General features: G+C 45.7%; 2 protein-coding genes across 2 annotated transcripts in view; one reads left to right on the top strand and one right to left on the bottom strand.

Annotated features, from left to right (window-relative positions):
- Positions 1-8,801, bottom strand: part of Tmem50a (transmembrane protein 50A) — an 18,440-nt gene extending 9,639 nt beyond the window's left edge. Inside the window, exons 1-3 of the mRNA XM_028759949.1 lie at positions 8,686-8,801; positions 6,934-7,038; positions 3,264-3,376 (exon numbers count right to left, since the gene is read on the bottom strand). Of these exons, the coding sequence (XP_028615782.1) occupies positions 3,264-3,376; positions 6,934-7,026 (206 nt within the window). The 5' untranslated portion in view covers positions 7,027-7,038; positions 8,686-8,801. The remainder of the gene's footprint in view (positions 1-3,263; positions 3,377-6,933; positions 7,039-8,685) is intronic.
- Positions 8,802-16,820: 8,019 nt separating this feature from the next.
- Rsrp1 (arginine and serine rich protein 1) lies at positions 16,821-20,603 on the top strand. Its single transcript, XM_028759740.1, has 5 exons — positions 16,821-16,978; positions 17,087-17,694; positions 18,525-18,643; positions 19,957-20,040; positions 20,151-20,603. Exons 2-5 carry the CDS (start codon positions 17,139-17,141, stop codon positions 20,265-20,267), a joined length of 876 nt encoding a protein of 291 aa, XP_028615573.1. The 5' UTR covers positions 16,821-16,978; positions 17,087-17,138; the 3' UTR covers positions 20,268-20,603.
- Positions 20,604-24,000: the final 3,397 nt, after the last annotated feature.

A 24,000-nucleotide genomic window follows, 5' to 3' on the forward strand; every position in this document is an offset into this window, starting at 1 on the left:
TTGAGACAGGGTTTCTCTGTAGCCCTGGCTGTCCTGGAACTCACTCTGTAGACCAGGCTGGCCTCCAACTCAGAAATCCCCCTGCCTCTGCCTCCCAAGTGCTGGGACTAAAGGTGTCACCACTGCCTGGCCTTTTTTTTTTTTTTTTCATTTTAAAGAAGCTTCTTTTTTAGCTTAAAAGGCTTGCTAGGTTTCACTGTGACAGCATCTGACACCGTGAGGAAAACATGTGAGTTGAAGCCAAACAGCAAAAGCTGAAGAACCCAAGGCCGGTCTGCTGCCATCAGGTACTTCAGGGACCAGAGACACAGTGAGGAACCCTGCCACACACTCACATGCTGTGTGTGGTACCTGCTCCCCCACAGGCAGGGTTGCTGCTGCTTCACAAGGAACAAAGCAAAGGATAAAGATCTGGGGCAAAATAAATGAAAAATATCACATACACACACACACACACACACACACACACACACACACTTTAGTCAGAATAGTGCTTGCTTACTTTATGAATATGATAGCATTCATAAAGAAGCCCAGTGGCCTAATTATTACAGAATTCCAACAGAGTGTGGAGACTGGATGCTGTGTACCAGCTGAACACCAAAGTGCCAGGCTCTGCCATCAGGCAAGCATCTATGTCAGACACACTCTCTGTGTCTGATAGTCCCACTGTGCCTTCCTCAGTGGCTCCCAAGCCCCTCAGTTTGCTTGGAAAAGACTTTTAAATATGTAAGTGTGTGGGTGGGTGGGGTGGGGGAATTAAAATATAGGGAATCTGGCACCTGGACTAGGGAAAGGCTGAGTCCACCACCGTGCACAGAAGCTCACTTGGAACGGCTTTTGGAGGAGAGAAAAAATTATTTTTCTGGTATGTTTAACTAAACCCTCTATTTTTTTATTTCCCTTAATTATTGTAAAATAAGATATAAATTCAACAAGGTTCCTAAAGTACCCAAGTCCTGTACGTGGGTGGGTATATGGTCATCTCCCCCCGGCACTTGGCCTCTGTCTCTGAGATGCAGACACCAAGGGAACTGGAGGAATGGATGGGGAAGAGGAAGTGTTCTGACGTCATCTCAGAACCTTACACAGGTGTGCACAGAAGTGAAACTCTGTCCAGAACTTGAAGCAGGAGGATCACAATGAGTCCAGCCTGGGCTACACATGGAGCTTCTCAACCTCAACCGCACTCACCACACCCTGTGAGCAAGGAAGGAAGTATAATAAAGACAGGCGGCTGGGGTCTCCATTGCCAGATGAGAAGCCCAGCGGAACACACACTAAGTCTGCTCAGAGAAGCCACAGCGTGGGGCTGAGAATGGAAGGCTTCTGGGGCAGAAGTGAGAAGGTCTGTGGCTGTAAGGATGAACTCTCTCCCGTGTAACCTGTCTTCCAGGCACCTGAAACCTTTCCTTAGTTAAAGGTCACAGAGTATTTTAGATCCGTGGACAAGAAAGCCTCTGTCACATCTTCACCAATACATGCTCATGGGGTGTCGATGAGGGTATGGCTGTGCTGGAGTGCTGGTGTGGCAAGCTCAAGGCCTTGGACTGTGGCCCAAGCACCACATGAAGAACGAACGCATGCATGCATGCTCATGTATGCGTACACCCACAGAAAGATAACAGCAGACCCAACAACTACTTGTACTCATAAGCAGGGTGGTGGGGTGGCTTTCCTCCTGACTACTAGATGGATATTCTGCCTGCTGATCACGCTGATCCTCATGGTAAAGCCCCCCTTACCTGGTGTTCAGGAGGCCAGCAGCCCCTTAGCCACTCACCCCAAGCTGAAGCGCTGACCCGGGAGTAGAATGTTTTCCCATCAGACTTCTTACGTAAGAATGGTGTCAAGTGTTAGCAGATAAAGGACTGTAGCATGCCAAAGAAAGGTCTGTGTGAGGGTACACGTGTAACCCCAGCAACTGGGAGGCTGAGGTTCAAGAATAACCAATCCCAGGCCAGCCTGGTCACATAGTGAGAGCCTGTCTCAAAAACAATAGCTGGTCCCTACAGGAAGCACTTGCAGCTAGGGAAACATACGTGTATAGAAACAAGGGAAAGTCCCTGGAATTCATTCAACATGGAGGATGAACCTGAGGTGATCTGGAATGGGGCACAAGGGGACAAAGAGGTGAGAATCCATGGCAACTTATCAAAGGGGGAGGACTTTGGATAGGAACGCCAGGAACAGTGACAGAATTATCACTGTAGAGCTAGAAGGCCAAAACCAAAAGGAAAACTTCAGACCCACAGTCACAGCTTCAGTGAGCCTTTCTTAGTTCTCCAGAACTGTCTCCCCCTCCTCCTGACTCCTCCCCCTCTGACTCTTCCCCTCTGGCCCCTCCCCCTCTGACTCCTCCCCCATCAGTCTCATGTCCCTCATCTGCATTTCCACTCATTTAACAGCCATAACGGAGTCTTGCTTAGTTACTGTCCACCAGATTCACCTCTGGCCTCTCCTGATTTAGCCACCACCACTTCTCATACCGAGAGCAGAGGCCAGTCTGTGAGCTCACTAAGTACCCCGGGCGTTAAAACCTATAGGAAAGCACACAGCATCCAGGACTCACAGGAAACTTTCAACTTTGCTAGGACAGAAGCATGCAGAATGGAGGAGAGGAGGGAGATGCTATGGGAGAGGGCAGAGGAAAGGGAAAGAGAAAAGCAGACCTGTCAGCTCTCCTCCTGACAGTGTCCTTGCTGGCCTTAGACTCACAGCAATCCTCCTGTCTCAGCCTACACAAGGGCTGGGATCTACCTACCTTCCTTCCTTTCTTTCTTTCTTTCTTTCTTTCTTTCTTTCTTTCTTTCTTTCTTTCTTTCTTTCTTTCTTTCTTTCTTTCTTTCGGACTTAGGTGTTCTACCTGCATGTATATACCAGTGCCTCGTGTCTGCAGAGAGACCATAAGATCCCCTGGAGCTGGAGTTATAAGAGGCTACAAGCCACCATGAGGATGCTGGGGACCGAACCCAGGCCTTCTGCCAGAGCAATACAGGCTCTTAACCACTGAGCCATCTCCTTAGACCCTCTGAACTATTCCTTGAGATCAAGTCCCTTGGCTGGCAGGGGACTTCATACGTAGAGTAGGCTGGCCTAGAACTTGCAGCCATCTTCCTGTCTCTGTCCCAAGTACTGGGATTACAGGTTCCAAGAGTGTCACCATGCCCAGGGGTCCTTCTTACCTACCAGAATTTTAAATTGTGTCTAGGATCATTTTAGTCTGTGACACTCTAGGTAGGTGAGGTGATGCCATCACTTACATGAGGAAGGCTATAGTTGCTATGACACCGCAGGCATGGTATGAGTGGTTGAATTGCTCCATCTTGGGGTACATTACAGCTGCATCTATGATGATCCACCATCCTGTGAAAAACTAAAAACAGACAGACAAAATAGGGTGACATCAGTGAGACCCAACGGCAGTAGCACAGGTCTGACTACAGGGTATTTGAACCAAGGAACTCCTTCAAATGAATTTTCAAATTCTCCTCCTCCCAGGCCCCACCCCCCTACGCCTGCCTGCCCCAAGTTGTCCCAGCAGTTTCACACTTGCAATTTGCAAGTGGTTCACTAGCTGATTAAATATCAGGTACCCAGGGCTGGAGAGATGGCTCAGCAGTTCAGAGCACTGACTGCTCTTCCAAAGGACCTGGGTTCAGTTCCCAGCACCTCCATGCTGACAGCCATCTGTAAGTTCAGTCCTACGGGATCCCACACCTTCCTCCGTGGGCACCTGCATGCTCATGGTGTATAGTCATACAGGCAGGCAAAACATCCATGCACGTAACAACAAATGAACATTTAAAAAAATATGTATTAGTACCCTAAACCTGCTCCCACTGGTACAGACTTTACAAACCTAGAAGTTCTGACACCTCACGGAGAAGGAGAAAGTGGAATCCAGGGGGATTGTTCACGCCTGTCACCTACTGTGGTCTCAGGACTCAAGTGTGACTGCACTGAGTTCAAGGTCAACCTCAAATCCCAGCTGACGGAGGGAACGCCCTGCTGAAGTTCTCTGATGGCGCTAATGTGGGGTCTGGTAGCATGGGTCCTGGGAAGAGCACTTACCACCAGAAGAATCTTAACTATGGCTCAATCTTAATCTTGGCGTTATGAAACAATATGTCTGCAATTCTTATTCCTTTTGATAACTACAGTATGGCCATTTGATGGTTTTGGATATGATTTTTTTAAAAAATTTGCTTAATTTTATTTTATGTGCACTAGTGTGACAGTGTCAGATCCCCTGGAACTAGAGTTACAGACAGGTGTGAGCTGCCATGTGGGTGCTGGGAATTGAACCTGGGTCCTCGGGAAGAGCAGCACCCTTACCCGCTGAGCCATCTCTCCAGCCCCTCTGATATATCATTTTTAAGAATAATTGGAACACAAAATTATATATTACCTAAATAAATTTTCTTCTGGTTATTAACTGAAGGAAATATATATAGGATAGAAATATTAAAACTCTGCATTAAAAAATAACTCAGGCCGGGCAGTGGTGGCACACGCCTTTAATCCCAGCACTTGGGAGGCAGAGGCAGGCAGATTTCTGAGTTTGAGGCCAGCCTCGTCTACAGAGTGAGTTCCAAGACAGCCAGGGGTGCACAGAGAAACCCTGTCTCGAAAAAAAAAAAAAAAAAATTCGGCCAAACAGGAATCTGCAGGCTGGCATCACCTCCTGAGAGCGCTGGATGTAGCGTGATGGCTAAGCACTGTCTCTGTGTGCAGCCCTTGCTTCCATCCGCAGCACCACACACAGGAAGTCATTAAGCAAATCCTGACCTGTAGCTTACAAGGATATGAAAGGAGCCCCTTTCCCACCGTCACCGCTAAGGAGCCAGTTAATTTAAACCATCAAATCGTCTTTACCAGGTTACAGACAGATTCACATGCTTATTAAAGATGCTTTGATTGCCTAGTACAAGTAGTAGCCTGGGTCCCTCCTTTAGTATGCTCAAGATTTTTTTATATATTTATTTATACTGTGAGTACACTGTGGCTGGCTTCAGACACACCAGAAGAGGGTATTGGATCCCATTGCAGATGGTTGTGATCCACCATGTGGGTGCTGGGAATTGAACTCAGGACCTCTGAAAGAGCAGTCGGTGCTCTTAACCACTGACCCATCTCTCCAATCCTTATTCAAGATTTTTTTTTTTCGGTTTTCTCTGCGTAGACAGGGTTTCTCTGTGTAGTCCTGGCTGTCCTGGAACTCACTCTGTAGACCAGGCTGGCCTCGAACTCAGAAATCCGCCTGCCTCTGCGTCCTAAGTGCTGGGAATAAAGGCTTGTGCCACCACTGCCCGGCCTTATTCAAGATTTTAAAAAAATTAATTTATCTTACATTACATTATGTGTCTGAATGTTTTGCCTACATGTGTGTCTATCTGTGTATCATGGTTGTGCCTGGTGTCCATGGAGTTCAGGAGAGGACATCAGAACCAGGGAAACTGGATTACAGAGGGTGCGATCCACCAGGTGGGTGCAGGAACTGCACTTGGGTCCTCTGCAAGAGCAACAAATGTTCCTAACCCCTGAGCCATCACTCCAGCCCCGAATTTAAGATATTTTATTCGAAGACTAAAAATTAAAGCTTTTCAAAGCATTGGAGTTTCTAAGGTGATATCAAATTTTGTCCTGTCTTTGAAAAAAAAAATGGTAATTTTCTAAAAATATGATAAAAATTGGAGCTGGAGAAGGCACAGTGGTTAAGACCTCTAGAACCTAGAGGTTCTCCTCTAGAAGACCCAGGTTCAGTTCTCAGCAACTACACACAACTCACAACTCGGGATCTGACACCCTCACACAGACACACTAATTATTAAAAAAATAATAATAAATATCAAAGATGAGGTACAGAAAAGATATTTAAATTTGAGTTTCCAGTCGTTCATTTACTTAAAATTTCTTCCTTCCAGGCTGGGGTTCAGTGACAGAGAACTTGCCTACTCTGTGTGAAGTCCTGGGTTCAGTGTCTAGTAAAAGTATTTCTCTTTAGAATAGGCAGCAGGGGCTGGCAAGATGGCTCAGTGACTAAGAGCACAGTCTGCTTCTTCCAAAGGACCCAGGTTCAATTCCCAGCACCCACATGGCAGCTGACAACTGTCTGTAACTCCAGTTCCAAGGGATCCGACACCCTCACATCAATGCACATAAAATAAAATAAAACAAAACAAAGACAAGAGAACAGGCAGCAGGTAAGATTGTAAACCAAACGTCCCATTGGAAAGTGTGACGTAAATAGCTTTATGTTGCAAATTGCCCGTGAGCATTTTTTTTTTTTTTACATAAAAAGGTGGCACACACTGTAACCTCAGCACTTGGGAAGTAGAGGCAGGATGATGAAGAGCTCAAGGGTGTTCTTGGCTATATGAGCGAGTGAAGCCGTCGTGACCTACAGAAGACTCAGCCAAAAAAAGTGAGCTTAGTATCGTTCCCCTACGATACTAAGGGGAACGTGAACTCTGGATAACCTGAGAAATGGGAATATCTGTCTTGACTGGTTTAGACCTGATTGTCTCTTTAACCCTTTCTTCCTTTTTTGAAGACAAGGTCTCACTATTTGCCCTGGCTGTCCTGGAACTCACTCTGTAGACCAGGCTGGCCTCAAACTCACAGAGATCTGCCTCCTTTGCCTCTAGAGTGCTGGGATCAAAGGTGTGTGACACACCTGGCCCTCTTCAACCCTTTAAAACTTCTGTACTCATGGTGTCAAGGAGGCGTAACCAATACAATAAGTGAATGCATGCAAAATGTTTCATTATGACAGCTACAAACACTACTAAACTCATAAGGAAAACATCACTAAGTAAGTTTGGTTATTGATTATTTCAATTATTTTTTTAAAAGGACACATGTGAAAACATCACACACAACCTAAACCGTCTATACAGCACGGAGGGCCAAGATGTCACAGGGACTTACTAGAATGCCAGCAGCAATGGAGGCAACCGTGTTCCGCTTCTCCCCCCAGTCCATACATTCTGAGCACCTTGAGCCTTCTAAAAATCCAGACATCTTCTCAGGTCACTGAAACAAAACCAAAACAGTTAAATAAGGTACTTCAGTTTTCTTGTTTCAAAGCCAGCAGTGTTTCTGCAAAATAACAGCTGGATGATAACCTAATACAAGTTACAAATACTCTTTTATTTCTTCAGAATTTCTGATGCTGCTTTGGTGGGAGTGAGGTACTGGGGATGGAGCCTACATACTTTTAAGCAGGCTGAGGCAGGAGGGCTTGCTCAGTCAGAGGTCCAGCCAGAGCTACTGGTTTGAGGCCAGTATGTCTTAAAAGACAAAACAAGGGACAGGTGAGATAGCTCAGCAGTTAAAAGCACTGACTGTTCTTCCAGAGGTCCTGAGTTCAATTCCCAGCAAGCACATGGTGGCTCACAACCATCTATAAGGGGATCTGATGCCCTCTTCTGGCGTGCAGGTGTATACGCAGCAGAGCACTCATCATTAAATAAATAAAAATTTAAAAAAGACAAGAGAAAAATGATAAAAATAAGGAAACAAAATTAGGATGGTTTTAGCGTATTTACATAGTATGAATGGAGGTGATTACCCCAATGCTAACAAAATGAACCGCGATCCTCAAAGACGTCACATTTTATTATCGCCAGTCCACTATTAATTTAAGGAGCCCTTTAAGTGAGCGCAACGCTACTCAGCTGTCCACAGCTGTGTTCTAAAACTTAAGCTCCGTACTAAGGTTCCTATTTGATTTTGCTAAATAAAGATGTGATAAACTTTGGTTTTAAGTTAAAAACATAAACTTGGATGAAAAATATTTCCCTTAGGAATTTACACATTTTACCCTGCATATGTGTTTTGTCATGCCCAGATTACGAGAAGAACCGCTGAACTGCGGGCTTCCTTCCGACTTCATTTCTTCCACATTACTTGTCCCTTCTCCGAGCCTGCCTTCGGATGTCATTACTATGAAAAGGGCACCCCCATCTTATTTTATTTACTGTCTCTAACTCTGCTACTGATGCTGTTTCAACATCCCCCCAAAACAGTGCAGGCCTGAAATTAATTCAGACTTAAAGAACATACTGTCAAATTACCACGGCTAGCAGCAATTGTCATAAAACCCTCCTCCTTCAAGCTCAACTCTGCAGACTCAGCCCGAGAGACATCACGCATCGTTTACTTCACAGATAATGGGAAAACCTGAACTATATACAACTCACTCACGGTGAACACCCCAGATCTCACATGACTCCCTAAGGAACGCGACTTCAGTTATAGCCGCCGCTAAACAAGCTAAAGGGAAAAACTAATATACTTTTGTGATGAGTTCCGGTCTGAAGATACATTCGTTTTTATCTAATGATTCGAAAGAAAAGCAACCCACTGTGTGTAATTGTCGGTTCACCCAATGGCCCCACCCGAGTCCATTTTTCGCTGCACAATTGACATGTTCAAAGGCAGACCAGCCCTGCAGACTGGAGGAACAGGGCGCGGTCACGCGTGGGCTGACCCCGATGTTCCGCGTCCCGGATGAGCGTGCCCAGCTCCGCAGGTCTGGGGAACAGTCCCCGCCACAGGAAGCGGCCCCGCAGGTCGCGCGATCTCAGCCCCGGCGGAGGCGGCGTCCAGGAGCTGGGTCACCGCCAAAGCCGCGAGTTCGAGCCCGGCCCGCTGCTCCGCCCTCCCGTCCGCACTCACGTTCAAGTCAAGAGTTGGGAGCCGCGGCGGGTTTTGTAGCCTCGGTTTACTCCAGTTCTGCAAGAAAACAAAACAGCCACAGGCTATCAGACTCCCGGATGTCGATACGCCGGTCCGCCTCCGAGTCAGTGCGCATGCGGATTCAGAGCGAAGGGCGGATCTCGAGGGTGGGCCACGCCCACCGCGCCGGCAAGTCTGCGGGCACCCGGACTCCTTTTTCTAGTCCCTCTTGTCACTGTGAGAAATACTAGGGTTGAGACTATCTTCTGGGATGAAACCGAGGAAGGGAGGCAACAGCCCACCTTTACTATTTGTTTTTGTTATTGTTGTTAGACTTTTTAAAAATTTTTATTGTCATTGTGTAGAGGTCAGACAAGTCAACTCCAGGAGTCAGTTCTTTCCACCATATGGGTCCCAGGAATCAAACTGAGGTTATTTGACTTAGCAGCAAGTACCTGCTTTACCTGCTGAGCCATTTTTCCAGCTCGGTGACTAATAGGTCTGGGATTGGTCCTGCTGTAATCTCAGGTCCATGTGGGTGGCAGGTAGTCAGGAGCCAGTGGCACAGAAAGTGGGTGGGTGGCTCACTGCAGAGCTAGGCACTAGGGATCATCTCTCCAGTCCCCTGTGTGGTCCTTTGCTGCATTAAATCTATGTAGCTTTTGTTGAGAGGGGGACTTAACTGATAGTATTTTAAACTATATAATACCCACCCCCACTTCCTGCACTTGCACATGCACAATGCTGTACCTGAACCCAGGGCTCTACTAGTCATCCCTGGTTCTAGACCCATAACCTATTTAATTTTTAAATTTTTTATATGATGAGCATTTTGCATGAATGTACATCTGTGCACCACTGTGCATGGTGCTGGCAGAGTTCAGAAGAGGTGCCTGGAACTGGAATTACAGACGTTGTGAGCTACCGTGTGGGTGTTGAGAACTGAACCTGAGTCGTTGGAGAAGACAGCCGGCGCTCTGAATCACTCAGCCATCTTTACAGCCCTTCCATGACCTATTTTTAAGTGGACACATTTCTTAGCCCTAGAGATTAAAGGTTTATTGTGACTGGCTAAAGACTGGTTAATTTCTCAAGGCAGGAGAGTCAAGGTCAGGCAGCCCCACCTCCCAACCCAGTGTGTGTGTGTGTGTGTGTGTGTTTTTCGAGACAGAGTTTCTCTGTATATCTCTGGCTGTCCTGGAACTCACTCTGTAGAGGAGACTAGCCTTGAACTCAGAAATCCACCTGCCTCTGCCTCCCAAGTGCTGGGACTAAAGGCGTGAGCCACCACTGCCCGGCAGGTATCTATTTCTTTAATTCTGTCTATGTCGTGGCTGAGTATGTTACTATTCTGGTTCTCCCCATGCTAAGTTGACATTCTACCACTGAGCCATATCTCCAGGTTCAAAGACAGATCTTTTTTTTTGTTTTGTTTTGCTTTTTTTTTTTTTTTTCAAACATGGTTTCTTTGTGTAGCCTTGGTTTTCCTGGAACTTGTTCTGTAGGCCAGGCTGGCTGGCCTTGAACTCAGAGATCTGCCTGCCTCTGCTTCTCAAGGGCCAGGATTAAAGGTAAACATCATCACCACCTCCAGGCCCAAAGGCAAAGAAAACTTTTGAATATCTATTAATATTTTTAACCTGCTCTTACTAAAGCTTCTACGAAGCCAAGTTCTATAATGGAACCCTGTTGGAGGTCTGCTGGAGCAATTGGGTTCCGGCTGGGCAGAGCTCAGGGCCAGGTGAACCCTCCAGGACACTGGAGGTGCAGGCAGGGCATGGTCCACATGGACAAACAGCCAGAGCTGCTGCTTCTTTGTGCTGTCTTTACTTTACTGGCTGTATTAGTTAACTCTGCTGTTTTTATGATAAAATATCATGCTCAAAGCAACTTACAGGAGGTTATTTGGATTACAGTCTTCGAGGGGAGAGTCCATGATGGGGCCGGGGATGTGCCTTGAACAGGAAGCTAGGGGCTTACAGCTTCAATTCCAAGCATGAGGCAGAGCTGGAGAATTTGGAATTGGGCAAGGGTTTGTAATCTCATGCCCTACCCCGAGTCACATACTTCCTACAAGGCTGCACCACCTAAGCCTCCCGAAGCAGTGCCACCATCTGGGAACCAAATATCCAAGATGATGAGGACATGTCTCATTCTGTTATGCAAACCAATGGAACTGAATGGGTTTAGTCCCTGTGCATGGCATTCCATGAGACTACGGAGGAAGCTTTGATCTGCAGCGCCCAAAAAGAGAGCTGCACCTAGGACAACCATCCTACAAGACTGGCAAGCTGGGCAGTGGTGGTGCACGCCTTTAATCCCAGCACTTGGGAGGCAGAGGCAGGCGGATTTCTGAGTTCGAGGCCAGCCTGGTCTACAGAGTGAGTTCCAGGACAGCCAGGGCTACACAGAGAAACCCTGTCTTGAAAAACTAAAAAAAAAAAAAAAAAAAAAAAAGGACTGGCAAGCTGGACAAAGGTCACATTCCAATAACTTGTTCAGGGTCAAATTATTCTGGGCTAAATAGCCCTCCTACATAGCCACTTACTGCCTATCTCTATGTCTGAGTAGCATTCTTGTGACAAGCAGTTAAATCCTCTTTGGAATATACAAACACTAGTCTCAGCTCCCCTGTGGTTGAGGTAGCCTATTAGACTTGCCAGTCATCCATGTGATTCTGTCATGCATCTGTCTGCCTGTTTGTCCATCTGGACCAGGTCCTGCCCTTCACCTCCACTGCCCTGGTGTCAATAGCCCTGCACCTTGACTTTCGAGCTCCGCCTGGCCCTGAGCTTCAGCAGACCTCCAACAGGGCTTCATTATCTTATTCTCACAGAGGTGTTCTCCGCCCCATTATCACCCTTCCGCTTGTCTCTTCATCAGCGGCTCTTAGTCTTAGACTTGACTCGGCTATGACCTCCTTAACTCTCTGTGGGCATTCCGTAACCTACATATAGATATATATATATTTATTGCGATCTGTGTGTTGTCTGATTGAGAGTTAATATTAGTAGTTAAGATTGGCATGAAGGCCAGGCAGTGGTGGGACATATCTTTAAAATCCGCACTTGAGAGCTAGAGGCAGGAGGATCTCAGTGAGTTCAAGGCCAGCTTGGTTTATAGAACAAGTTCCAGGACAGCCAGGGATACACAAAAAGAAACCCTGTGTCAAAAAATAAGAATAGGGTTGGAGAGATGGATCAGTGGTTGGGAGCACTGACTCTTCTTCCTGAGGTTCTGAGTTCAAATCCCAGCAACCACATGGTGGCTCACAAGCATCAGTAATGGGATCTGATGCCCTCTTCTGGTGTGTCTGAAGACAGCAACAGTGTAGTCATATACATAAATAAATATTTAAAAAATAAAAAAATGGGGGCTGGAGAGATGGCTCAGTGGTTAAGAGCACTAATTGCTCTTTCAGAGGTTCTGAGTTCAATTCCCAGCAACCACATGGTGGCTGACATCCATCTATACTGAGATCCAATGCTCTCTTCTGGTGAGTACTCACATACATAAAGGAAATAAACCTTTAAACAAGAAAAAAGAAAGAAAAAATAATTGGCATGAAGGAGCCTGTGTTTAGGGCTGGAGAGATGGCTCAGTTGGTCCTTGACAAATTGCTGCCAATGAAACTCACACAGCTTCTGAATTTGCTAGTATTCAACAAGTTCTGAAAAACTGGAAAGGTATAATGTGTTCATTTCTGCTTCTGACATAGTGCACTTATGACTGCCAGTGTGCTGATGTGAGATCAGCCTGGACTTGCCATCCCTTTCAGAATAGCCTGTGCTTTTGTTGTAGGTTATTTGCTCACACTGTGAACCCTGAGATTGTGTTATTTACTCCAGCAACATGTCCTTAGGTGTGATGTGGCTCACCCTTAGCACACGCCTTTAATCCAAGACTTTTCTGACTGACTACTGTAAACAGGATTAAATAAAGTCAACCTTAGGTCAAAAGGCAGAGCAAGCAACCAGTTGGCAGGAAGTGAACATAGGATTCTTAAGAAAACAAAACTGCAGAGAGTAAGTCGGAGCCAGGGGCCAGCCGAGGATTGCACACAGGAAGTATCTGGGAAGGACACCGAGTTTGAAAGAAACTTTTTGGGTGAGAGAGGAGATTCATTCTGTGAAATGCAGAGAAGGAAGGCTAGCTGTGTGTTTCTCTGCCTCTCTGAGCAAGCAGGCTTTCACCCCAGCCAGCATCTGGCTCCTGATCTTCATGGGTAAAGTCAAACGATTGAGATTATGTTAAAAACAACTTCAGTTTTGGCCCCCATTTTGGCCTTAGTAAAGACAGGGTAGTGCTCCTTCCTTCTTTGGTCTGTCACATCCTTTTCCAGAGCACCTAGCACTTAGTCTCTTACACTGAAATCTATGTTAAATTCCCTTTTTAAAGCTCCACCTCCCCTTCCAATTGGCTCCTCCAGAAGCTCTTTCCTATGGTGAAGTCAAGGATCCTGTGTGGAGGTTGATGAATAGATCTCATCAGTCTGGCTCCCCTCTGGCTCCTGATGCCCTGGGATGGAAACACATGCAGCTCTTAGTCCGTCAGTTATATCAGAAACACAGACACCAGCATTCTGTAGGTCCTGTTTCCCACTGTTTCAAGATTGACATCCAGAATTCTTCTAATAATTCCTTTGTTTGAGATATAGTCTAATGGCACCCGGGCTGTCTTTGAGCTATGACCTTGAATTTCTTTTTTTCTTTTTTTTTTCCGAGACAGGGTTTCTCTGTGTAGCCCTGGCTGTCCTGGAACTCACTCTGTAGACCAGGCTGGCCTCGAACTCAGAAATCCGCCTGCCTCTGCCTCCCAAGTGCTGGGACTAAAGGCGTGCACCACCACTGCCCGGCGACCTTGAATTTCTGATTCTTCTATTTTCACCTGCTAAGAGCTGGGATTATGGGTGTCTGCCATCATTCCTGGGAGAACTGGTCACCATTTTTTTTTTTTCAGGCACACATGAGAGATACTATGAACTGTCTGGAAAGACTCCTACAGCCTCTTCTACTCATAAACAGAAGCCTAGGACTGCATCATGAGCAGGTTCACTAACTGTCTTTAAAACACTACTTCCCCATTTGTAAATGGTGAAACTTGGGGTTCTCTATGCCACACAGCTTCCTGAGAACAGTCAGCAAAAGTCCCTGGTCGGCAGGCTGCTAAGAAGCATCCAGAGAATCCTCCTGCCTCTGCCTCAGCTGGGATTATAGGCTGGCCATCATAAAATAAAGAAAAAAAAAGACACTGCTCAAGAACTTGTCTACTGGGATTACACTTCTGCTCTAAGGGTCCAGAATCACTGACAGAAGACCCCAGACTCAGATAGTATGCAAAAACAAAGAAAATATATTCTGGTAACCCCAGACAAAGGCAGGCCTTCTAGGGAACCCAGGAAACTCTCTAGAAGGACTAGGTAATCTAAAATTTCCTTGGTGGGGGCTCATAGGTGGTCAGTGGTCTGCATTCCTATGTCATGAACGTTCAACCATGTGATGAAATAGGGTTGCCTATCACAGATGGCCCATTCTGAGACATTTCCTCATATTTGTGGTTATCCTCAGGCTGTTCTTTGGGAGTGGGTTTTATGATCTGTTCTGGATTTTACTGTCTGTTCTTAGAGCCTGTCTTATGACTTAGTTTCTGGGATTTATGGTCTATTCCTGGAGTTGGTGCCTTATGGCCTTTTTTGAAATCAGCCCTGATCCTTAAATGGAGACACAAGGGGTTTACGTTCTCTCTCACGTCTACCATCCACAGCCTTTGTAAAGGGTTTAATTTATGAGTATGGGTGTTTTGTGTTATGGAGTATCCATACACAAAAATAAATAAGATAAAAAATAAATAATAATAAAGATAGAAAATCTTTATTAGCTGTCTACTGACTACACTGGGTGTTTGGGATCCCAGGGTAACCCCAAATCTTTCTCAGGATGATCTTTTAGGCACAAATACATATATCATGGGTTGATACACTTCAGATAACAAGAACAGTTAGCCAGAAGCAGAACTAGAGAAGCCAAAAAGTAAGGTTAGAACACTTACAGACTTTCCAAGAACTATGGACTTGGATAGGTCTTTTTCCTTTTCTTTTGGGATGCAGAATTCCTGTCTAGGTGCTGAGTTTTATGGCCTGAATGGCACTTCCATTATGGAGTCAGTTGGGCTAAGATCTGGGGTCTTGTTACACATTGCCTACACCGATGTCTGCACCTTGTGTGTGTGTTGTTGAGTGGTGCTCATTCTGGGACTGGAGGTTCCAGATGGGAGTGAGGCCACCTGTGGGTACTGAGAATCAGTGTTCTTTACTGCTGATCAACTTCTCCTGTAGTTTGAAACTTTTACTGTTGGTGTATGGTACACTACGTGTATGAGGGCTTCTGGAGGTCAGAGGACAACTTTTGGGAGTCCGTTCTCTCCTTCCACTTTGGAAGATATCAAACTTAAGTTGTCAGCAGTGTACTACAAGCTTTACTTCTTTACTGCTGAGCCATCTTGGTGGCTCCAGTTAGGTTTTTATTTCTTCAGTTTCTCTGTATATTGGGGAAGTGGGAAGGAGGCATGAACAAGGAGTCCTTATTTCTTTCATCTCCCTCCAAAATCCAGAGCATCTGTTAAACCCTGCCTAATTTCTAAGAACATCAACTCCTCATACTGAAACAGGAATATCGCAGGGCGGTGGTGGCGCACGCCTTTAATCCCAGCACTTGGGAGGAAGAGGCAGGCGGATTTCTGAGTTCGAGGTCAGCCTGGTCTACAGAGTGAGTTCCAGGACAGCCAGGACTACACAGAGAAACCCTGTCTCGGGAAACCAAAAAAAAAAAAAAAAAAAAAAGAAAACCAGGAATATCCTTCAGCGGTGTTCACTTACCCACAGCCTTCAAGGTCAGATATGCTTTATGACAATGAGTGTTTGGAATCTACACTGGAAGTTTAAACTTCCTGTGCTAATCACACTTTTCTTACAACAGGTCTACCAGGTTAAGGAAATGGCTTACTATTAAGAGCACTTGCGCCGGGCGGTGGTGGCGCACGCCTTTAATCCCAGCACTTGGGAGGTAGAGGCAGGCGGATTTCTGAGTTCGAGGCCAGCCTGGTCTACAGAGTGAGAACCAGGGCTACACAGAGAAACCCTGTCTCGGAAAACAAAACAAAACAAAAAAAACAAAAACAAAAAAAAGAGCACTTGCTGCATCACCTACCCACCCCCTCATACTTGGCGGCCCACCGTGACTCCAGTTGCAAGCGATCTGACTTCGGTGGCCTCCTGCACACAAATTACACACTTACACACACAGCCCGAAAGAGAGCGTGAGAGCGAGCTATCAACGATCATTATTACTCCTCAAAAGTCAACCGTGGTCGTTGGAATTCCTGTCTCGACTTCAAATTACCTTTATTAGCTCAAACAAGGACGTTAAAGCAGCCTTTCTAAATTAAAACTGCGTCTTCCGGGTCCAGGAGTACCCCTCCCAAGCTCCGCTGCAGGAGCCAAGAAGGGAAGGCGGGCTGCGGCTGAGAGAGGGGAGGGGACGACACACACCGCCAGACTACGACGACGGCGCGGGGACCGACTTGTCCTCTGTGTCCTTGATCCAGCTGTTGAGCCCGCTAAATTGTTTGCGACCTCGCCTTTCCCCGAATTTCAAATCGAAAACCGGAAAGTGAAGGAAGCCAAACCAAACCAAACCAAAAGAAAAAAACAAAACAAACAAACAAAAAAAACCAACAACAAAGAAAAACAAAGTTGGGCGTGGTGCCGAAGACCCTTAATACCCGTACCTGAGAGGGAGAGACAGGAGGATTTCTGCGAGTTCGAGGCCTGACAGGGGTACACACCTAGTTCCTGTCTGAAAAATTCCGAGTTCTAAAACCAGCCAAGTACCCCCCAACAAACAAACAAAAACCCTGAAGTAAACAAATCCTCAAAATACCCGGATGTAGAAGAAGGGGGAGGGGGAGGAGGAGGGAAGGAGGCGTGGTTGTTTAGTGGAGTGACAGGCTCGACGCGCTTGCGCGTCTCGAAGGCGTAGCGAACATCGCGTGGCGATTGGACGAGAGGAGGGCCCGCCCCTTCGCACTGATGCCTGTGCGCATGCTCCGCGTCAGCTTCTAGTATTTTCGAGGCTGACGTCGCTGCGTAGCTCAGTTTGCGTCCGGATTTCGCCAGTGTAGGTCGCTCGTCTCTTTGGTTGCTGGAATCGGGACCCTCGCCGGCTCCGGTTCCTGGTCACAGAGGAAGGTGCCCGCTAGGCCTCTCTCGCCCTTGCGAGCGCTTCGTCCGTTTAAGGTGAGTGGGGCCGCGCGGTCGGTGACGGGCTTGCGCTTGGGTTTCGCGCACGCGCACTGTGCTCTGCGCGCATCCGCCTCGGCGATTGACCCTTCCGCTCTGCTGTAGTTTCTTCTAGACGTTGCGTTTGCTGACGGAGCCCCGTTCTGAGAAGGAAGTCATGTCTTCGGCCGCCACGTCCAAGTACGTGAACGACATGTGGCCCGGCTCTCCGCAGGAGAAAGCCTCCCCGTCCGCCTCGGGCTCGGGCCGCTCCAGCCGCCTGTCGTCGCGCTCCCGCAGCCGCTCTTCTTCTCGCAGTTACAGACACGACTCCCGCAGCTCCAGCCGCTCGTCCTCGCGCAGCCATAGCCGGCCGCGCAGGAGCAGACGCTCCCGATCCCGCTCCCGCAGGCGCCACCAGCGCAAGTACAGGCGCTACTCGCGATCGTACTCACGCAGCCGGTCCCGGTCCCGCAGCCACCGCTACTACCGAGACAGCCGGTACGAGCGGCCGCGGAGGTACTACCAGTCGCCGTCGCCCTACCGGTCCCGGAGCAGGTCGCGCTCCGGCGGGAGGTCGCATCACAGGAGGCCGTACTACGCGATCACTCGAGGGCGGCGCTACTACGGCTTCGGCCGAACCGTGTACCCCGAGGATCGCCCCAGGTGGAGGGAAAGATCCCGAACCAGGTCGCGCAGCAGGAGCAGAACCCCTTTTCGCTTGACTGAGAAAGGTGGGTTTTGTCAGGTTGACGTTTGTGCCCCTGGTGGGTCCTGTGGGTTGAATTCTGGACGCTAATCGCTGTGTCCCCTCCCCAGCCCCTCCCTACATTTAACTTCCTCAGCGCGTTCTGAGTCAGCCGGGAAGTCAGATGGTTGAGCAGTTTAGCTTGGATTTCGTAAGATTAAGCCCAGGACTTCTTAACATCTAGGCCTGTGTTTATTTTGGTGCCCAAAGTCTTGAGGTTTCTTGAAGGGAAAGAAGAGTTTTTAGTTGGTGGTTAGGTAGAATGTTATCTCTCACATATGTATGTCCTTTGACCTTGTGAGTGAATTCCATGCCGGATGTAATGGTGCAGTAGTCTGAACTAAAGTCCTTTTATGGCTGTGGTGGCCAAAAGAGAAGAGTCTCACTTTTTCCTGCTAGCTGACTGGCTGAAGTCAAAACACATTTTTTTTTTCATATGATACACTGAAAAAAATAGGTTTTGACTACTTTTTCTGTCAAGTAACTTGGTAATTTGATGTTACAAAATAGTTAAATTTGACCTTGTGTGCCGATAATGTATCAAGGTTGTAGTATAGATAACTGGGCTATAAAGTTACCAAACACCTTAGTTTACAGAAATAAACACTTAAAAGGCAAATTAGTGCTGTTTGTCAGAACTTGTTGAGGTAATTCAGGAAAGTTGCTTTTTTTTCTCACTATAAAAATTGGGATTTTGTTTGTAGATTTGCTTTACATATAAAGAGAAAACTGTTGTTTTAGAAAAGCTACTTAGTTGGTTAATTTAAGTCTTAAGGAAGTTAAGAGGCTAATGAATGAATGTCTTGATGCCCGTAGATCGAATGGAGCTGCTTGAAATAGCAAAAGCCAACGCAGCCAAAGCTCTCGGAACAGCCAACTTTGACCTGCCAGCAAGTCTCCGAGCCAAGGAAGCAAGCCAGGGAACAAAGGTGGAGGTAAGTACCTTCAGAAAGCTGCTGCTGCTGCTGCTGGCAGATCTATTACCCTTTGTCAATATACATAACCCTTCTGGGACATCTTTATATTATTTGTCCAGAACAAAACCTTAATCTGACAAATACCAGACAGTCTCACAGGAAACTGGGAGACAATGAACTTCTTTCATTTTGACACTTGGTTTGTTTTTTCCACAACAGTAAAAACTATATTAATACTTTTTCTCCTTCTAGTCTTTAGAGACTGGAGTGTTCTCTCAGTAGTAGTTTTCATGTACACCATTATATTCCCAAAAGTCTGTGCTCAGCATACAGTATAGTTTATCTGCTTTATTTCTGTCTTATAGAAATCATGAATGTGGTCTCCAGACAGTGATGAAGAAAATCTGTTGGTAATTGATCATGGGTTCAAGTGTCAGAGTTTACGGTTACAGACTAAAGCTTAGCCTTTGTTGAAGGTAGTCCGTATGCATGCTAGACTTTGGGCTAGAGACTCTTTGTAAGGCAGTTTGAGTTCAGCAGCCTAGAGGCACTGTCATGGTGGGGCATCTGTGATCTAGACGTCCCTCACATAATATATGCAATATATTCCAGATGTTTTGAGAGATTACAGAAGAAGAGGCCTGCTTCACTTGCAGATAAGTTTATTACAATTCTCCAGAGCTACAGAGGCCGTGCATTGGCACATTGCAGTGTACTTCTAAGTTCATTTTTTATGTGGAACCTGGATCTTAAAATTAATAATTTGGGCTGGGAATGTAACTCGGTAGAGAACATAGCCAAAGGGGGCATAATGCCTGGGGTTCCCAGCACTGTGTGAACTGGGTTTAGTACCCCACACCTGTGATCCCAGCACTTGGGAGGCTGTTGTTGGGACAGCTAGGGGATGGATAGAAGAGACTTGGTCTCGGAAAACTGCTTTATAGAAATGTAAGGTGAAAGCTAATGATAACAGTGTGATGAAGATGGTTTGTCTGTTGCTAAGACCTCAGGAGTGCCTCATATTTGCTCAGACAAGTAACCTAAGAGGGCTCCTTGATTAATGGATTGCAAATACCTCAGTTCTTTAGACAAAAGATTTTTTTATTGTATTTACTCAAAATGAGTTGTATCTACAACAGGAGTCGGGTATTCATGGGGAAGGATGCCTAAGTCAATCTTTTTAAGTGGAAAACAGGTTTTTGTTGATCAGCTTGTTAACTGGTGGAATTTGGTTTGTGTATCTACAGCTGCATTTGTGTACAGTTGGGTTTTTTTTTTAAATACAATATTTTAAAAACTAAGGCTATGTTTAAAATTCTCTTCCTCTGTAGCACTCAGAAAAGCAGACTGAAGATGGAACTAAAAATCCCAGTGAAAAGTCTTCTACACAGAGAAACATAGCCTTCAGCTCAAATGTAAGTGAACCCAAACATTATTCTTGACAATTGGGTCTTGGGTATTATTATGTAGGCTTTGTATGTGTGTGTTAACCTCTGAAGTTGACTTCCTTTGGTTTGTCTTACAGAATTCTGTAGCAAAGCCACTGCAGAAAACAACTAAAGCTGCTGTTGAAGAGAAGTCTTCAGGATCACCAAAAATAGATAAGAAAAAAAGTCCTTATGGACTGTGGATACCTGTCTAAAGGAAAACTAAGGGCTGGGGTTGCCTAAAACTGCACTTTAGTGAGGGGTCTTTGTCCAGCATTAGCTCATCTGCATGAGTAATCACAGCAGTAAATGTGAGTAAAATCCATTACAGAAAGAGGCTTAATGGTGACGTGTTCATGGTTGAGGTTTCTTTTGAAGATATGAGGACACAGATGACCCAGAAAATTGCATACAGGTGGGAATCTTGTATATATCTGTAAGTATTGTAAAGAATCACTTATATACAAAAGTGAATTTTTAAAGACACAGTTGTATATTGTATTTTGTATATTTGTTAATAAACTTTTTATTACTTGTCTTGATTTTATGGATATTGAATGTGGCTGTCTATATCTGAAGAAAGAACCTTAAACAGACAACACAGGATTTATAAATTCACACTTTGACTTTGGGTGGTGTGTTGGAGAGGCTGGTCATTTTGTTTTTTGTTTTAAATGTGTATCCTCTCAGGGTTGGTATTTGGAACATCCATAAGAAGACTCTAACTCCAATTCTAGGGGACCCAACATCCTCTTGTTCCATGGGATGCACTGACACACATGTGGGCAAACTTCATACACATGAATCTTTAGAAGAGTGATCTTTTGAAAGACTACAAAAGTTGGGATTTGTAGTTTATGACTTTAATTCTAACACTTGAGACAAGTAACAGTAGATCCCTGAGGTTTAAGGCCAGCCTCATCTACATAGCAGGAACTAGGACAGTGAGACTTAAACCCAAATCCCTCCAGTTGCCAGTATCAAGATTTTCATGTTTCACAAATTAATACTTGGCTGCATGTTGAAAGTTCCTGTTACCCTGTTTCGGAATTTGCCAGTAAATTCCTTTAAAAATGTGAATTAGCCGGGCAGAGGTGGGACATGTCTTTAATCCCAGCACTTAGGAGGCAGAGGCAGGTGAATTTCTGAGGTAGACCAGCCTGGTCTACACAGAGAAACTTTGAAAAACATTAGGAAAAAAAGTAGGACTTAGTAACCAGATAAAGACTAAGGAGAAGTTAGACTCAAACTTGTCAGGATCTGCAGTGTCAGCACTTCCCAAGACAAGGGAGCTTCCCAAGGGAGCTCCCATCGTAGGCCTGACTAGTTTGTGACCATTGGGTGAGACAATATGTCTAAGCTCCCTCTACCTAAGATAAGATGGGTTCCTCAGGCAAGAGGGCTTGACCTCTAACCTGAGTGGTATCCAGAGTTTACTGTGAATAACAATATCCCCTACAGGGCAGAAAAGGATTTCTGAACTTTACCAGGAAATGGGGATGAAAAAGTACTGTGTGTCAGTCCTCAAATATGTTGACAGGAAAGCCATGCTATATATTTGCATTTTCCACCAAATCAACCAATGTATTTAAACACTACATTTCCTGCCATTACAATTTGAAGTGTGACTAGCAGCTGTCTTCTAAGTACAAATAGTGTGGGCTGGGAGAATAGCTCAGTTGGTAGAAGACTTGTCTAGCATGCTCTGTCCTGAGTTTCTTTGAACCCAGCACCACAGTATCTTAGCACTTCTGGAGGCAGCTCAGAGGCCACACACACAAGGAATTTAAGGCAAAATTTCTTTTTGGATTTTAATTATGTTTTGAGGATATATGTAGCCCTGGCTGTCCTGAAACTCACTGTAGATGGGGCTGGCCTTGAACTCTGAGATCCTCCTGCCTTAGCTGCATTTGTGTTGCTAGTAAAGGTACAAGCTACTGTGGTTAAAGTTTATAGGTAGCAAGAATGTTCCTTATCACTGGCATGCAGTTGGACAGAGCATCCTTGAAAAATTGATCCTATGAGAAAATACCCAGTGTGTATTCCTGGTCACAGTAGTTCTTTGGCCATTCTTTAAGGTAGCAGTGAATAGATTGATGAACCAGTTGCTACTCAGTGAATTACTGTATTTCACATCTAGGTTAATAAGACAAGGTTTCCTGTATAGCCTTGGATGTCTAGGCTTGCCTGTAACCCCTCAGGTTCTGGGATCAAAGGTGTGAGCCACTATACCTAGATGAATGAGGAACTGGAGATGTAGCCTAGATGGTAAACATCCAGCAAGGTAGAGAATGTGCAGTGGTACAGCATCCCAGAACTCGAGGTTGCAGACTGGATCAGAAAGTGAAGATTAGCTGAGGCTAGTGAGGGGACAGGCCTTTAATCACAGCAGAGGCAGGAGGATTTCTGAGTTCAAGGCCAGGATGGTCTTCAGTGTGTTCCAGGACAGACAGGACTGTATAGGGAGACTGAAGAAACAAAGACATACCAAAAGAAAGTTGGTTCAGTGAATGACAGTGATAGCAACTGAAGATGGTGATAGATTTGTCAATAAAGGCATATCCAGTATATGCTAGTTTACATATAAAATTACAACTATAGTAATGAGACATCTCTAACGTAAGAGTAACAGGATGGAGATAGCTCAGTGGCTGAGTGTGGGCTGCTCTTGTAAGAAGCCCCAAGTCTGATTCCTGGCACGCATTTTACGACTGAAACTAGTTCCAGGAGGTTCAAAGCCTGGCTGCTACACTGAAATATGCATACACAACACAAGTAAAAATAGAAGTTTTGAGGCTGGAGAGATGGTTCAGTAGGTAAGAGTACTGGCTGTTACGAAAGGAAGACTTTTCCATTCCCAGAACCCACGTGATGGCTCAGGACCACCATAGCTCTAGTTTCAGGGGATCAAACACCCTCCTCTGGCCTCTGTGGGCACCAGGCATGCAGGTGGGGCATATACATATGCAGACAAAACACCCATTCATATAAAAATTAGGCAGTAACGCCTTCATTTAGAGGGATGTATTTCCCTCAGTAACATGTCGCTTGATTTTGTGGGGATTTGGATTTGTGTGCTATTTAGACTCAACTCACCTGCCCAACCTCTTCCAGTCAAGTAACTCATTCCTCTTTTCCACAGGGTTTTCTGTATAGCTCTGTCCTGGCACTCTGGACCAGGCTGGCCTTGAACTCACAGAGATCATCTTGCCTTTGCCTCCCGAGTGCTAGGATTAAAGGCATGTGCTACCACTGCCTAGCAGCTTTTATTTTTGAGACATAGTCTCAATGTGTCACTTGGCCTAGAACTCATTGGGTAAAGCTGACTGAGCTGTAACTCACAGGATTAAAGTGCCACTATGCCCAGCTTGAAGGGACTCTGGCCAGGTCTAACATGGTGAATACGGCTCTGGCAGGCCTTGCCCTTCTCATTCTTGCTACCTTGCTAAAAACCATTAGGTTAATTTCTGGAGCTGGCCACCATGGCCCAGTTATCGAAATATTGAAGTCCAGTTCCTAATTAACATTACCAATTAAAATCACACTTCATCCTAACATGAGGCTTCCCCCTTTACTTTTCCTCCCCCTCCCTCCAGGGACAAATATCTCTTACCCTTCTCCCTTGCCCCCCTTCTTTCTTCTCTCTGTACCCTTCCCTGTCTCCCACTTTCTCTATTTTCCTTTGTCACGTATCCCTGCCCTCTGTCGTCCTAAGACAAATAAATCTTTGTGTTAAGAACTTGGTCTTGGGGGATCCTGAACTGATACTTTTCCATTCATAGCTTGCATTTAACTTTTAAAAAAGATTTTGTGGGGTTTTGTTTGTATTTTTTACTTTTGTTTTTGAAGAGCAAGCAAAGTTTTCTTAAGCTCTCCACAGGGGAGGGGACTCACAAGAGCGTTGCCCACAATTTGCATTTTTTCTGGTCAGTGTTTAAGCTTCAATTT

Source organism: Grammomys surdaster, unplaced genomic scaffold (genome assembly GCF_004785775.1).
Source record: "Grammomys surdaster isolate TR1022 unplaced genomic scaffold, NIH_TR_1.0 126313, whole genome shotgun sequence".
NCBI lineage: Eukaryota > Metazoa > Chordata > Mammalia > Rodentia > Muridae > Grammomys > Grammomys surdaster.